At 36.1% G+C, this 12,810-nt stretch overlaps 1 protein-coding gene across 1 annotated transcript in view; it reads right to left on the reverse strand.

The window, feature by feature from the left end:
- Positions 1-11,181: 11,181 nt before the first annotated feature.
- LOC107574149 (uncharacterized) overlaps positions 11,182-12,810 on the reverse strand; it is a 4,962-nt gene continuing 3,333 nt past the window's right edge. The window contains exon 4 of the mRNA XM_016260616.1: positions 11,182-11,257. Coding sequence (XP_016116102.1) covers positions 11,182-11,257 — 76 coding nt within the window. The remainder of the gene's footprint in view (positions 11,258-12,810) is intronic.

Genomic DNA, 12,810 nt, shown 5'->3' on the forward strand with positions numbered 1-12,810 from the left:
TATCACTCTCCTAACGATAGCTACTCTACAGAGCCCTAGGTCGTTTTTCCCAGCCCCAGCCCCAGCCCCAGCCCCAGCCCCAGCCTTAGCCGTTTTCTCGGTTTCTGATCTTCGCCTGGTTTCCTGGATTTATCCCTCAAGTCTTGTCCCTTTTGATTCTGTCTGCCGATCGTCGACCCACGCTAGCCCTAGGACTATTCTTGTGTTTTGCCCGCCATATACCTGTCTGCCTTTATCTGACCCATGCCTGTTTCATGACCACGTCTCTGTCTTCTAAATAAAAGCTTGCATATGGATCCGCACGTCTCACGTCTTGTCAGCCACGTAACACTAATGTTAAATCTAATGTTATTTCCTATATTCCCACCAACATTTTCCAACACATTTAAACAACTTCTCGCATGGATTGTAGAAATTAATTAGTTTATAACTTTGTATCCCTTCCCATACTTCCACCACTACTACCTCTTGCTCCACATCTCTTACAATATTTCTAAACCCAATTCCTTGTTTAATGAAAGTAGCTACCCCACCTCCATTCCCTTGTTTCCTATCTTTCCGAATTATTGTATATTCTTGCAATGTAAAATTCAACTGTGGCTTAAGCCAAGTTTCTTGTATACATATTATATCTGGGCTGCTTTCTTTCTTGGATATATATTCTTTAAATTCTTGACCATTTGCAATAAGATTTCTAGCATTCCACTGTAAAATTATAAATACTATTAAAAGCCACCACATCCTGATTGCGAACTTGTTACATATACTTTTAGATTTTCATTTATCATGTCTACAGAAATACCCTTTATCTCCAAATAGTTTTCAGCTGTGTAGCGTCTGCGTAGAATCATGCATGATCTTTGGGGTTTTATGGCTTAAGAGACCCTTTTAGCCTTTTGACATTTGCATATAAATTACAGTTCTGGTCAGAGACTTTACGTTTGTATGGGGGTCTAAATTGCCAAATGGTTCCTCGCCGTCAAGGAGATTCTAACCAGTCCCCCTTCTATCATCTCCCCCATCTGACTTCAAACACTGTCCAAAGAGCTGTAAATGGCCAGGCAATGGGCCTGACCGACCAAGCAAACTAACACACACACACAAACACACACATAAAGACATTTCTCTATTTAGACTATAATTAATCAGTTATAATTGTATCTGGTATATGCATGTGTTGTTTGTATGTTTCCCTATTGTATTAGCCTAGTTACAGCTCTTTATTTGTATTAGTTAGACTCTCAATGCTTATATTCAGGTATATGAGTGTATCTCTGCTTTAAGATCTTCTAGATGTTTTGTTCTTGGTATCAAAATGATCAGCTCTTTATTCCTCAAACAATGATCTACACTATGCGATCGTGAAATGCATCTTACTATTTGTAGCATATTTTGGGTAAAACTGCACCGATCTTCCAGACCAGCAATAAACATGCAAATGGGCCATAAACAAGGTGATTAGCCCGAAATAATCTTTGCTCAGAAACCCTCTTCGTTCAAGACTTTTTCCAAGACTCTCAAGATCTTCCTCTTGAGTTTTTATTTTCCGGCAGTTTTTATCTTCAAGTAACTTTAGTCGCTGTGGACTTTTCCTTCAGAAGTGAAACTTCCAGCTCACCCCTAACGAACTCATCAAAGACCTCCGTTGTCTACCTCATCAGGACTCTTGTTCAGCAATCGAAAACCAATGCAAGTAACCGCTTACAATTATTTAGATGCGTGTTTAAGTTTCAGCCCCTTTTTAAGGTGATTTTTGATTCTTTGATGATTTTCAAAGGTTGTGGTTAAATGACGTGAAATACTGCCATTATTTTACTCTCCTCTCTCTTTTTCTTACTTTGCTTCATTCTATATGTATGTGTTTTGCTTAGTTAGTTATATGTTAGATATAGTTTCATTTATTAAATCCCTTATATTCACAACTGATTGTCTCTGTTGCTGCTCACAATTCAAGTCAATGAATGTTCCAACCCTTGCTACATACGTTAAATTAATGCTAGCACTGCATAAATAAGAAAAGTTAATTTTCTTTGGCCATGAAAATAATCTTTCTTTGAATTGATAAATTATTATTTTGTCTGCTCGGTGGACGGACAGATCAAGTAATGGTAATATTGATTCTGCTACAGTTAATTCAAAGATCTAATCTAAGTATATATTATTAATCATAACCAGTTATAATTAGTCATAACTATTTCCCTTTTTGAGCTGATTTACTACAGCTGCTTTGATTATTATCTTGATTCTTTCTGTCCGGCTATCAGTTTGAGCAGAACAGTTGACAACTTCTGCCATAAACGACACAAATGACACTTTGTCTGTGATCTTTGATATCTCTTTCTTTTCATCCTGTTTGCTTTTAATTTTTTGTTCAGGTACTGATACCCTACTACCTTCTTCATTCTTCTTTCCAACTTTCTTTAGCGCTTCAGAATACGATATCCCTTCCTCGTCTCTGACCATCTGAACTTGCACCGCCTGCTTCCTCACCTTACATCCTCTGTATCCCGCACTGTACTCTCCTCTGCAATTAATAAAATAATTTCTAGAAAATATGCATTTTACCTGTTTATTTTTGCTCCGACTCGACCTCTGTGAACTGTTAAAAGTAATGACTCCGGCCGTGCTGCCGCTCCACTGTGTTTAGAAGAGACTGTATCCTTGCGCCAGAGCGGGAATTCCTTTTGTTCGAATATTTAAAAATGTTACAGTTATAAATTTAAATGTACGCTTATTTTTAGCCAAGATCAGTGACATATGATATTATTATATGATATTATGTGAAAAAAAAATCAGCATCGTAAATCGGTCATCAGCATCGTAAATCCTCGAAAGTTTTTCACATTTGTATTTTTTTTAAATGTATGTACATTTATAACACTATTCTTTGTATTATATCACCTTTGCATCAAAAAAAAAAAAAACAGTTAACGCTAATGTGAGGGTGTTTCTAATGCAGCGTCAATGGGAGGGATGGTAAATTTGACATCGTTTTCTCTTCTGACAGCCGTTATCAGTCTCTCTCAATTTTTTTCCTTTTATTGAAAGTCATGAAAACACTATCGTTGAGTTTTTCTTTTTCTATTTGAGCAAAGCCCGGATATGTGAAAAAGGTCCATTTGAGAGTGTAGGTCCCACGTGAGACCGATATAAGTCTAGAATTTGAACAAAAAGAGAAAAAAAAAATCTAGAGTTTGTGATTATCCCTGCTAAAATGTGTGCAGTAAAAGAAAAAAATCATTTTGATAAATGCATAGGCAGGGTAACATAATAATTCCCACATTTTCATTTAAAAAGTAGTTATTTTGATCAGATCCATAAAATATTAAACAGTTATATTCCTTGTTTAAAAAGTGACTGTTAACTAAAACTTTAAAGGTGTAAAGTTGTATTTTAAGTATGAAATCATTTTGCCCACATAGATCCCATGAAGGTCCCATATGTTCAAACCTATATGGGACCCACATTGTGAAACACACATGGGACCCACATAAATTGCCCATTTTCAGCCCATGCCCACATAGATCCCATGAAGGTCCCATATGTTCAAACCTATATGGGACCCACATTGTGAAACACACATGGGACCCACATAAATTGCCCATTTTCAGCCCATGCCCACATAGAACCCATGCTGCCCGGGTATAACCCATATGGGGCCCACATATCAATGTTGGCTGGGTCATTACATGTTACATTAATTGTAATAAGTGTAGCGTCTCGACCAATCTGACACACTAATTTTTATTTGATTTAACAAATCAATTATTCATTAGATTAACAAATTGTCACAGTCCCCTCACTCCATAAACTGGATGCCAGGATTTCTGCAGAACACCAGGCCCCCCTTGGTCACCATGACAACTAATCATGATATCACTGGTTTTATGACCCCCCAGGAATGTGAGTAGAATAACCCACTCATTGTCCCCATAAGGAAAATCCACAAGGAATGGACTTTTCTACTAATTAATTCATAGGAAAACCTTTCTTTGAATGAACACACATATTCTTCAGACCATTGTGTATATTATTGCTGTTTTGTATTAATCTGTTGTATTATAGACTATTTTATTCATGCTTACGCACTGCTTTGGTATCCTGAAGCATTTTCTCACATCTTCTTAGCTTCTGACCGAACCACCGACTGAGGCGGTTCTCTGGAGTGTGGCCTTTAAGGTCGGAGAAGATTCCCGCCTTTCAAGATGGGCTTGTCCAATGAGAGAGATGGAAATTTCCTAGCGGGAGGTGGCAATTGCTGGAGGGGTTACGACTCTTTGTGTGGAAACATGGAACTTAGTATCTGGAACTTGAGTCGAAAATACTAAAGATTCTCAGGACACTAATATATTGCCTATGTATCAACATATAATGTACAATCTTCCAGGTACATTGTTCTCAGCGTACTGTCATTCTTAAAAAGAAAACAAAAATTACTTTTTTTTGTCTGTGTGTGAAATATTAACATTTGTTGTTTTTCAGACTGAAATCTGAGTGCAGAGACAAGCAAAGGAATAGTAAGTATATTTTCATGTTGTATTACCTCTGTTATAGAGATTTTTTAATCAGGCCTAATGGAGGGTGATTTGGTCAATCTTGGAAGAAAAACGTTAGCAATGTGTCCATTTCAGCTGTCTATTTATGCTTGCTTTCAGTCATTCATGTAAAAATATGTTATTTAATTTTGTTTCTGTTTTGTTTTTCTAAAGCTGCAAGGCTCTGGTGCAAAATATTGCATGCCAAGAGTCAGGACGACTAGGCTGTGCCCAGGTCTCCGGAACCTGCGACGACACTCAGCTCCATCAGCCCTCCATCAGCCCTCCATCTGCGCCTTTGGTTCCACCAGCTTGGTCTCCATCGGTCGGCCCTCAGATGTTGGCAGCCACACCATCTACATCTTGGCTCCTCGCTCCCTCGATTCCGCCGTGTGTTGTCAGCACTGGGATGCTCTGGGTCTGTGCCATGTGCCAAACACCATCTAAGCTGCCAGGGCATAATCTTCATCCTCCCATCACCATCCCTTCGCCACATCCTGCCATCATCCCCGCACTTTTGCCTCTCACCATCCCTACGCCATCTCCTTGTCCACCTCCAAAACCCCCTCCATCCCTCCCTATTCTGTTGCTTGAACTTTATCATCTTCAGTCTTTGAAAAACAAAGTGCATAAGTGAATAGCTTGTGTGTGTGCAGTCTTTTTTATGTATTTTTTTCTTCAGAAAATTGCATTGCAGTTTTTATGTATTCAATGATGTAAAATTCTGTACTTTTTTAGTAAGGCCGGTATAACTGAAATGTTCTACAAATGGAAAAGACAGCTCTGCCATAGCTTTTCAGTCTTTTTTTATTTATGTATTTTAATAATGTATTAAAATGTACTTGAGTATGTTTGTAGTAATACAAATATACTATAAACATACTTGTATTTCAAGTGCATTTTTAATACATTTAATAGTATGTTTTGTTTTGTTTTTCACCAAAGTATATATGCTGCTGTCCTTTTTTAGTGTACTTTATGAATATTTGTAATGTACACAACAATATATAATACATTAAATTTTTCTAGATATCAAAGTGTGTAAGTGTGTGTGTATATACTGAAAAAAGCAGCTTTATAATATACTAGTAGTGTAATGCTAATGCATTTCCAATGAGCTGAAATACAATTGAAATGTACTTGAAGTACATTAAAACGATGCTTCAAATATACTCTAACTGTAGTTCATGAAGTATTAAAAGGACATTTTAAATGTATTTTAAGAAATACACTTAAATTGCACTAAATATACTTAAAGTGGTTCCATTTTAACATAATTTCAATATATTAAATATATTACAAATAGATTAAAATCCAACTTAAACATATCTTGAAATATACTTAATATACTTAAAGTGGTTTCAAAATAATAAATTTAATATGCACTTAGTATAGTATAATTTAAATATAGTATGTCTGAAAAAGCACAATTTAAATATATTTATTTTTCACCTGGGTTAACTAGTGTTAAATCAACAATTGTTATTAGCATCAGCAGTGTCCTACATGTTTCACTCAACACTGTTCTGTCATGATTTTCCTCATTTGAAAAAAAACAGAACATTTCTTAAAACTGTGACACACAGGAAGTGACATCCTCTGGACTCTTTTTACAGCATGACACTTCAATCCATTGTCTCAGTTTTACACAAACTGTACATTGTTGATGTCATTCATCAACCCTGTTACCAAAGTTACTATATAAAAAAGGAAAGGAAAGGGAAAGTATGTGACGTGTAGCCAAGTATGGCAGTGGATAGTGAACACACACACACACACAAACATCAAGAATAAACATCAACCTGTTAGTTCTTCAGTATCTTCAGTGTGTTTGATTCTGCAGGGCTCTGGATCTCTCATCTTCTCTCTGTCCTCTTTAATAAACTCAGTCTTTGTGTAACGGGGAAAAGAAACTTGTAATGAATTGTGCCAAAATGATTGTTCATATTGCAAAATAATTCTAAGATATTAATTGAATAGAATGTATTAAGTGCATCTAAAAGAAAGGGGTATGGGGACACCTACAGGTGACTAAGGTAACCTATTAGTGGAGTCGGCCATTTTCTCCTCAGTCGCATGAAAGCTGTTGAGGAGAATGGTAGGTGTAAAATCTCTCTCCGGTCGAACAGAAATAAAATGTTATCAGAGATTATTTTATTTCTCTTTGAGGTCAAAATTGTTATTTTAAAAGTATTTTATTTCATATTTGAGTCATTTTTTGAGCCATCATAGAGTTGACGGATAATTGATGTTTTATTCTGAACGCACTGTCGAGTGCATTAGGAGCACATGGTATTCGTTGTTTTTCTGTCTCTGTATTTTCTCATTGCTTATTTTCACACTTATTACGAATGTTCTTATGATATTATATTTTCTATGTTCAGAAAACAACAGAAAAAGAAATTGAGCTCTTAATTATGGAAAGACTGATTTATTGTGTGTTGAACTGGTAAATCAGTCGCATGAAAGCTGTTGAGGAGAATGTTATGAGACCGGATGAGCTGTATTTCATGTCTGTTTGGTGTCATTTCATATATTCCAGTAAACGTGATGAGTGAGCTCAGCCTACGTCTTAGTGTTGTCCTTTCCGGATGGGTTAAAAGAAAGAACCAGAAAGTGGGGTTACATTTGCAGATTTCAGCTCTTCCTGATGATTAGATGGTCGTCTTCACTTGTGAACTGATGGAGATATTCCAGCATTTATTGCTGAATTACTGTGGGAGGAGCTTCACTGATGATGTGTTGCAGTGGGAGGAGCTTCACTGATGATGTGATTACTGTGGGAGGAGCTTCACTGATGATGTGATTACAGTGGGCGCGGCTGATCTACCAAATGCAAAAATATGTCAGTTACTGAGCTTGTTTTTATACTACCGGTAATTGATAACAATACAAAACTGTAAATTCTTTCAAATATAAATAATGGTAAGAAAGACAATTGAAAGCATTAACTCAAAAATAAATGTACAGATTTGTAACCAACAAATGCCCTCAAGTCTGTTGACACCAATGAAATTAGCTTTAATTGACAATTTACAGGAGATCTGAAGACATCAGCATTAAATGAGGTGAAAATAGTATCTTTCTGTGGAGCAGTTTTATACACTTTTATCATATATCCTGACTCAAATAATGTGTTTCTATCAGCAAACACTGAGAATAAAGAGAGATGATCTGCTGATTATCTGAAAGTCTAGTTGAATGAGTGTTGATCATCTGAGGCTCATCAATATTAACAGAGCTATAGTTCTGTAATAGTTCCTATGTTATTTCTCACAATATGCATGGATAAAAACCAAACATCGAAACAATCACACAAATGAACAGACAAAAGCACTCAAAATCGCTCAGGTCTGATTTAATTCCTCATATTTTCCTCACATGCTGCTGCTGCACTGAATGTTTATTTCAGCAGAAAGACGCCAGAAAAGACGCACAAGTAGCGCTGAACCGGATGAAAACAACACAGACATGAGACTGTAAAATGTCGCTTAAACAAACTGTATAAAGTGTGTTTGATAGTTGTGGAAATATTAGAGCTGCTGAACTCTCCTCAGAAGTAGGGATGGGCGTATCGATCCGAAGTATCGATATATCGATAACAGCCAGTCTTCCAGTCTAACATAGCCTACCTGGAACCGTGGCAGACTGAAGGACAGCTTTTGTTGTATTGGAGGTGTCCACCCAGCTTTTTTATGAACAGGTATTTTAGCTTAGCAATAGAATATAAAAACAACTAGAACAAAAGTTGCTAGGCAACAGTGATGTGCATCTTCAAACGCGGGAAAAAGTCGCAAAAGCAGAAAATATACGCCGTCTGTAATGCGAACGGTCAAGCTTTGGCCATTCAAGGTAGAAATACTCAACTCTTTTGTGCTTTGGAATTTTGATAATGTTATAATAAAATATACACACATTTAGGAAAAGTCAGGGTATTATAGTTATATGGGTTTTATTTCAACAAAGTTGTTACATTTTAAAATGTTAAAATGGTCAAAATGACTGCCTTGGTAGTTCTAGTGTTAACAGTTTGTGTCCATATCCATATATCAATTTAAAAAAAAGTTCTTAAAAATAAATCTGAAAAACAGTCAAGTAACAGTATCAAAAAGGACAAAAGGTCCAGTAAACATCTGTAATATCATTGTGATATTTCCTGCTTTAGTACTATAACATTAGATTCTGTAGGAATAAAAACAAAAGCGGGTTTGACCCTCCTGCCTAAGTAGCCAAACATTTCAGTCACAGGAATGAGGCAAGTGTGATTTGCTGAGTATAATGTATCTCTTGTATTGTGTTTACAGTAAACAGTAGAGTTCAGACAGTCAAACACTGCCTGCTTGCAAATGATCTTCTCTTCTTTAGGATGAAGAGGAGAAGATCAGCTAATCATAATGCACTTGCTCTTTCATTTGGTGGTTTTCATGTTTATCTCCTCCTTTCCATCTTTTCCAGATCATCTGGAAATATATGCTATCAGAAGCATTTTATAGCATTCAGGAGGATTTATGCAAGTAGTGCATGCAGATTGCTCTTTTTAGGTGTTTTTGTATGTAATTAAATATAAAAGATACAAAACACTTCAGTCTATTCAGATTATGCTGATTACATAATAGTACTAAACTGCAAAGAGAAATTTAAGGTTGATCAACTTTACAAAACAATTTTTAAATGATTGCAGTAAGTAGATTTACTTTGTCAGTACTAAAACAACTACAATAAACAAATCAAATAAACAAACTAGAAAACTAACAAAAACTAAACAAATGAAAATAAATTAAAATTGAATACAGAAATAAAACTTAAAGAAAACATTTAGAACTGCCCCTTTAGATTTGCAAATCACAGTTACATTTACATTTAGACATTTAGCAGAAACTTTTATCCAAAGCGACTTACAAATGAGGACAATGGAAGCAATCAAAATCAACAAAAGAGCAATGATATACAAGTGCTATAACAAGTCTCAGTTAGCTTAACGCAGTACACACAACAAGGTTTTTTAAATAATATAATAAATAAAATAAAAAATAAAAATAAACAGAGAATATAAAAAGAATAGAGAAGCTAGTATTAGTTTCTTTCTTTTTTTAAATAAAGAAAACAAGCTGTTAGTAAATAGAGTGCAAGTCTAAAAGGGGAAGTTTTTTTTTTTTAAGAATAGAGTTAGAATAGAGAGTGCTAGAGTTAGAGGGTCAAATAAAGATGGAAGAGATGTGTTTTTAGCCGTTTCTTGAAGATGGCTAAGGACTCAGCTGCTCGGATTGAGTTGGGCAGGTCATTCCACCAGGAGGGAACATTTAATTTAAAAGTCTGTGAAAGTGATTTTGTGCCTCTTTGGGATGAACAATAAAGCGACGTTCATTTGCAGAATGTAAGCTTCTAGAGGGCACACAAGTCTGAAGTAATGAATTTATGTAAAGGGGTGCAGAGCCAGTGGTGGTTTTGTAGGCAAACATTAATGCCTTGAATTTAATGCGAGCAGCTACTGGTAGCCAGTGCAAATTGATGAACAGAGGTGTGACATGCATTCTTTTCGGCTTATTAAAAATTAATCTTGTTGCCGTGTTCTGGATTAATTGTAAAGGTTTGATAGTACTGGCTGGAAGACCTAAGAGAGCATTGCAATAGTCCAGCCAGGACAGAACAAGAGCTTGAACAAGGAGTTGTGTTGTATGTTCTGAAAGAAAGGGCCTGATCTTCCTAATGTTGTATAAAGCAAATCTGCAGGACCGGGCAGTTTTAGCATTGTGGTCTGAGAAATTCAGCTTATCATCAATCACAACTCCAAGGTTTCTGGCTGGTTTTGAAGGAGTTATGGTTGATGAGCCTAACTGGATGGTGAAACTTTGATAAAGTGATGGGTTTGTTGAAACCACAAGCAGTTCTGTCTTAGCCAGGTTGAGTTGAAGGTGATGTGGGTTTGCTGGTACCACAAGCAGTTCTGTCTTGGCAAGGTTGAGTTGAAGGTGATGGTTCTTCATCCAGCAAGAAATGTCTGTTATGCTGGGTACACACCACAAGAAAATCGGGCTGATTTGGGGCCGATTTCTCCCCTTCCGACAATCCTTGGTAATTTCCCAATTATCTTGCTGGTTCAGATTATCAGATTTTCCTGTGGTGTGAGGTGTGTCTAAGAGTGACTGAATCTGCTCGGAAGAACGTCAGAGGTGCCCTGATCGCGAATCGTAAATATTCAACATGTTGAATATTTACAATCAGAAATCCTGATGTGTGGGGGGAACATTGTGGCACACCACACACTATAGGAGCAAAACGGTTACATCTAGGACATTTTGTCCTCGTGTTTGTGGTCTCTCACATTTTGAAGATCTTATGATATTTTAAAAATCTTTTAGTGTGTACCCAGCATTAGACAAGCTGAGATGTGAGCAGCTATCGTCGGATCATCAGGATGGAATGAGAGGTAGAGTTGAGTGTCATCAGCATAGCTGTGATATGAAAAAAAAATCAGTTAATGCAACTGTTGATTATGATTGAAGGTGATGATAAAACATGAATGTGGTTTATGATCTGGTGGCTTGATTCATCTCTGGGATGTTTTTACACCTGTTACCTTATCATTAGTCTCATCTCTCTAGATCTGCATTAATTATTTCACCTGTTTGTTGATTCCAGAGAGAGTTTACTGGCATCCCCAGATCTCAAATCGTGGGTCAGTGATGAAGAGCTCTCGGGATTCAATTCTGTTGTTGAAGAGCCTACAGAGATACAAACACACTGCTATTAGCTACAACCCGCTGCCTGTATTCCTCATCTGTAAGTCGCTTAGCATCTGATAAAGTAATACATTTTCACTGTTGAGCATGACAATATAAACTATCAGTTACAATTTTAACACACTTGACCATTTTTTTTTCCATGACTGCTTTTGATCTAAAAGCTTCTGCTTAAATTTTGTTGACAAGTATAAATTGTCCCTATGAATTTCTTTTATAATGGATGCCTGGTGTGATACAATGAATGAATGAGTGAATGAAAAGTGGCAGCAATGTGTTCTTTAATTTGAGAGAAAAAAAAACCTTTAACCCATATTTAATAAGTTTAACCCTCAAATGGTCCTCGTTTAATGTTTACAGTTATGGTCTTTGAAAGAGTAATTGTAAAAAATATATAAATTTTTAATCATACAAAAAATATATCTTTTTTTTTGTTTAATTCTCATCTATACATTAATGCTGTGTTTTGGGAGATATGAAGTACTTTTGTTCCTATTTACCACATAATTCTGCAACTACACCATTAGCTTGCATGTGAAATATTAATTTTTCATGAAAAATCACTTAAATGATGATCTAAATTTAATTTAAGTTGTTTCTGGATATTGATCTAGGTGTTAAGTGTAGAATTCTGCCGTCTGTTGGTTAGAAATAAACCTAAAATTATTAGAGTTTAGGAAAGAAATTGTTTTGACCAGCAGAGAGCCATTCATTTTACTGGATGTGGCCAACTGCTCTTATCACAACTCTTGTGATACATTTTCAGAATCAGAATGAGTTTTTATTGCCAGGTATGTTTACACATACGAGGAATTTGTTTTCATGACAGAAGCTCCACAGTGTAACAGAATGACAGTGACAGAACAAAAACACAGATAATAAAATATAGAAAAATAGGTGTACAGGGAGAAGAGCAGTGGAGAGAGAACACAACCCTGAGGAGCTCCAGTGCTGATCGTACGGGTGCTGGATGTGTATTTTCCCAGCCTCACTATCTGCTGTCTGTCTGTCTGGAAGCTGTTGATCCACTGACAGACGGAGGTGGGCACGGAGATTTTGTGAATTTATGTATATATGAACATTAGAAAAGACATTAAAAATAAATATTCTTTCAAACAGTAGATTTTTTTTAGTTTTTGATGCATTTTGAAATGTCTGGTTTTACAAAATGCCACAGAAAGTTGACAGAAAAAATTCCACATAAGACATACCTAAAGGACAAGACTTAGAGTCAGAATGTAGTTGCATATTATTGATTTTACTTTAATGAACTAAGTGTAAAAAAACAATAATAATAATAACTTTAGAATGTAGAAGAAATTAAATAAATAATATGTAAATAAAGCCAACAGCAATATGCAGAAATCAACAGGAGTGAAGAGTGAACATCAAATAACAATAAAAATTTTTACAATCAAATTCTGTGGCAATCATACCTGTGTGTGTGCGTGCGAGTGAGAGAGAGAGAGAGAGAGAGAGAGAGAGAGAGAGAGAGAGAGAGAGAGAGTGTGTGTGTGTGTGAGTGCGCGCGTCTC

The sequence above is a fragment of the Sinocyclocheilus grahami genome, unplaced genomic scaffold (assembly GCF_001515645.1).
Source record: "Sinocyclocheilus grahami isolate Dianchi unplaced genomic scaffold, SAMN03320097.WGS_v1.1 scaffold2130.1, whole genome shotgun sequence".
In the NCBI taxonomy this organism is placed as follows: Eukaryota; Metazoa; Chordata; class Actinopteri; order Cypriniformes; family Cyprinidae; genus Sinocyclocheilus; species Sinocyclocheilus grahami.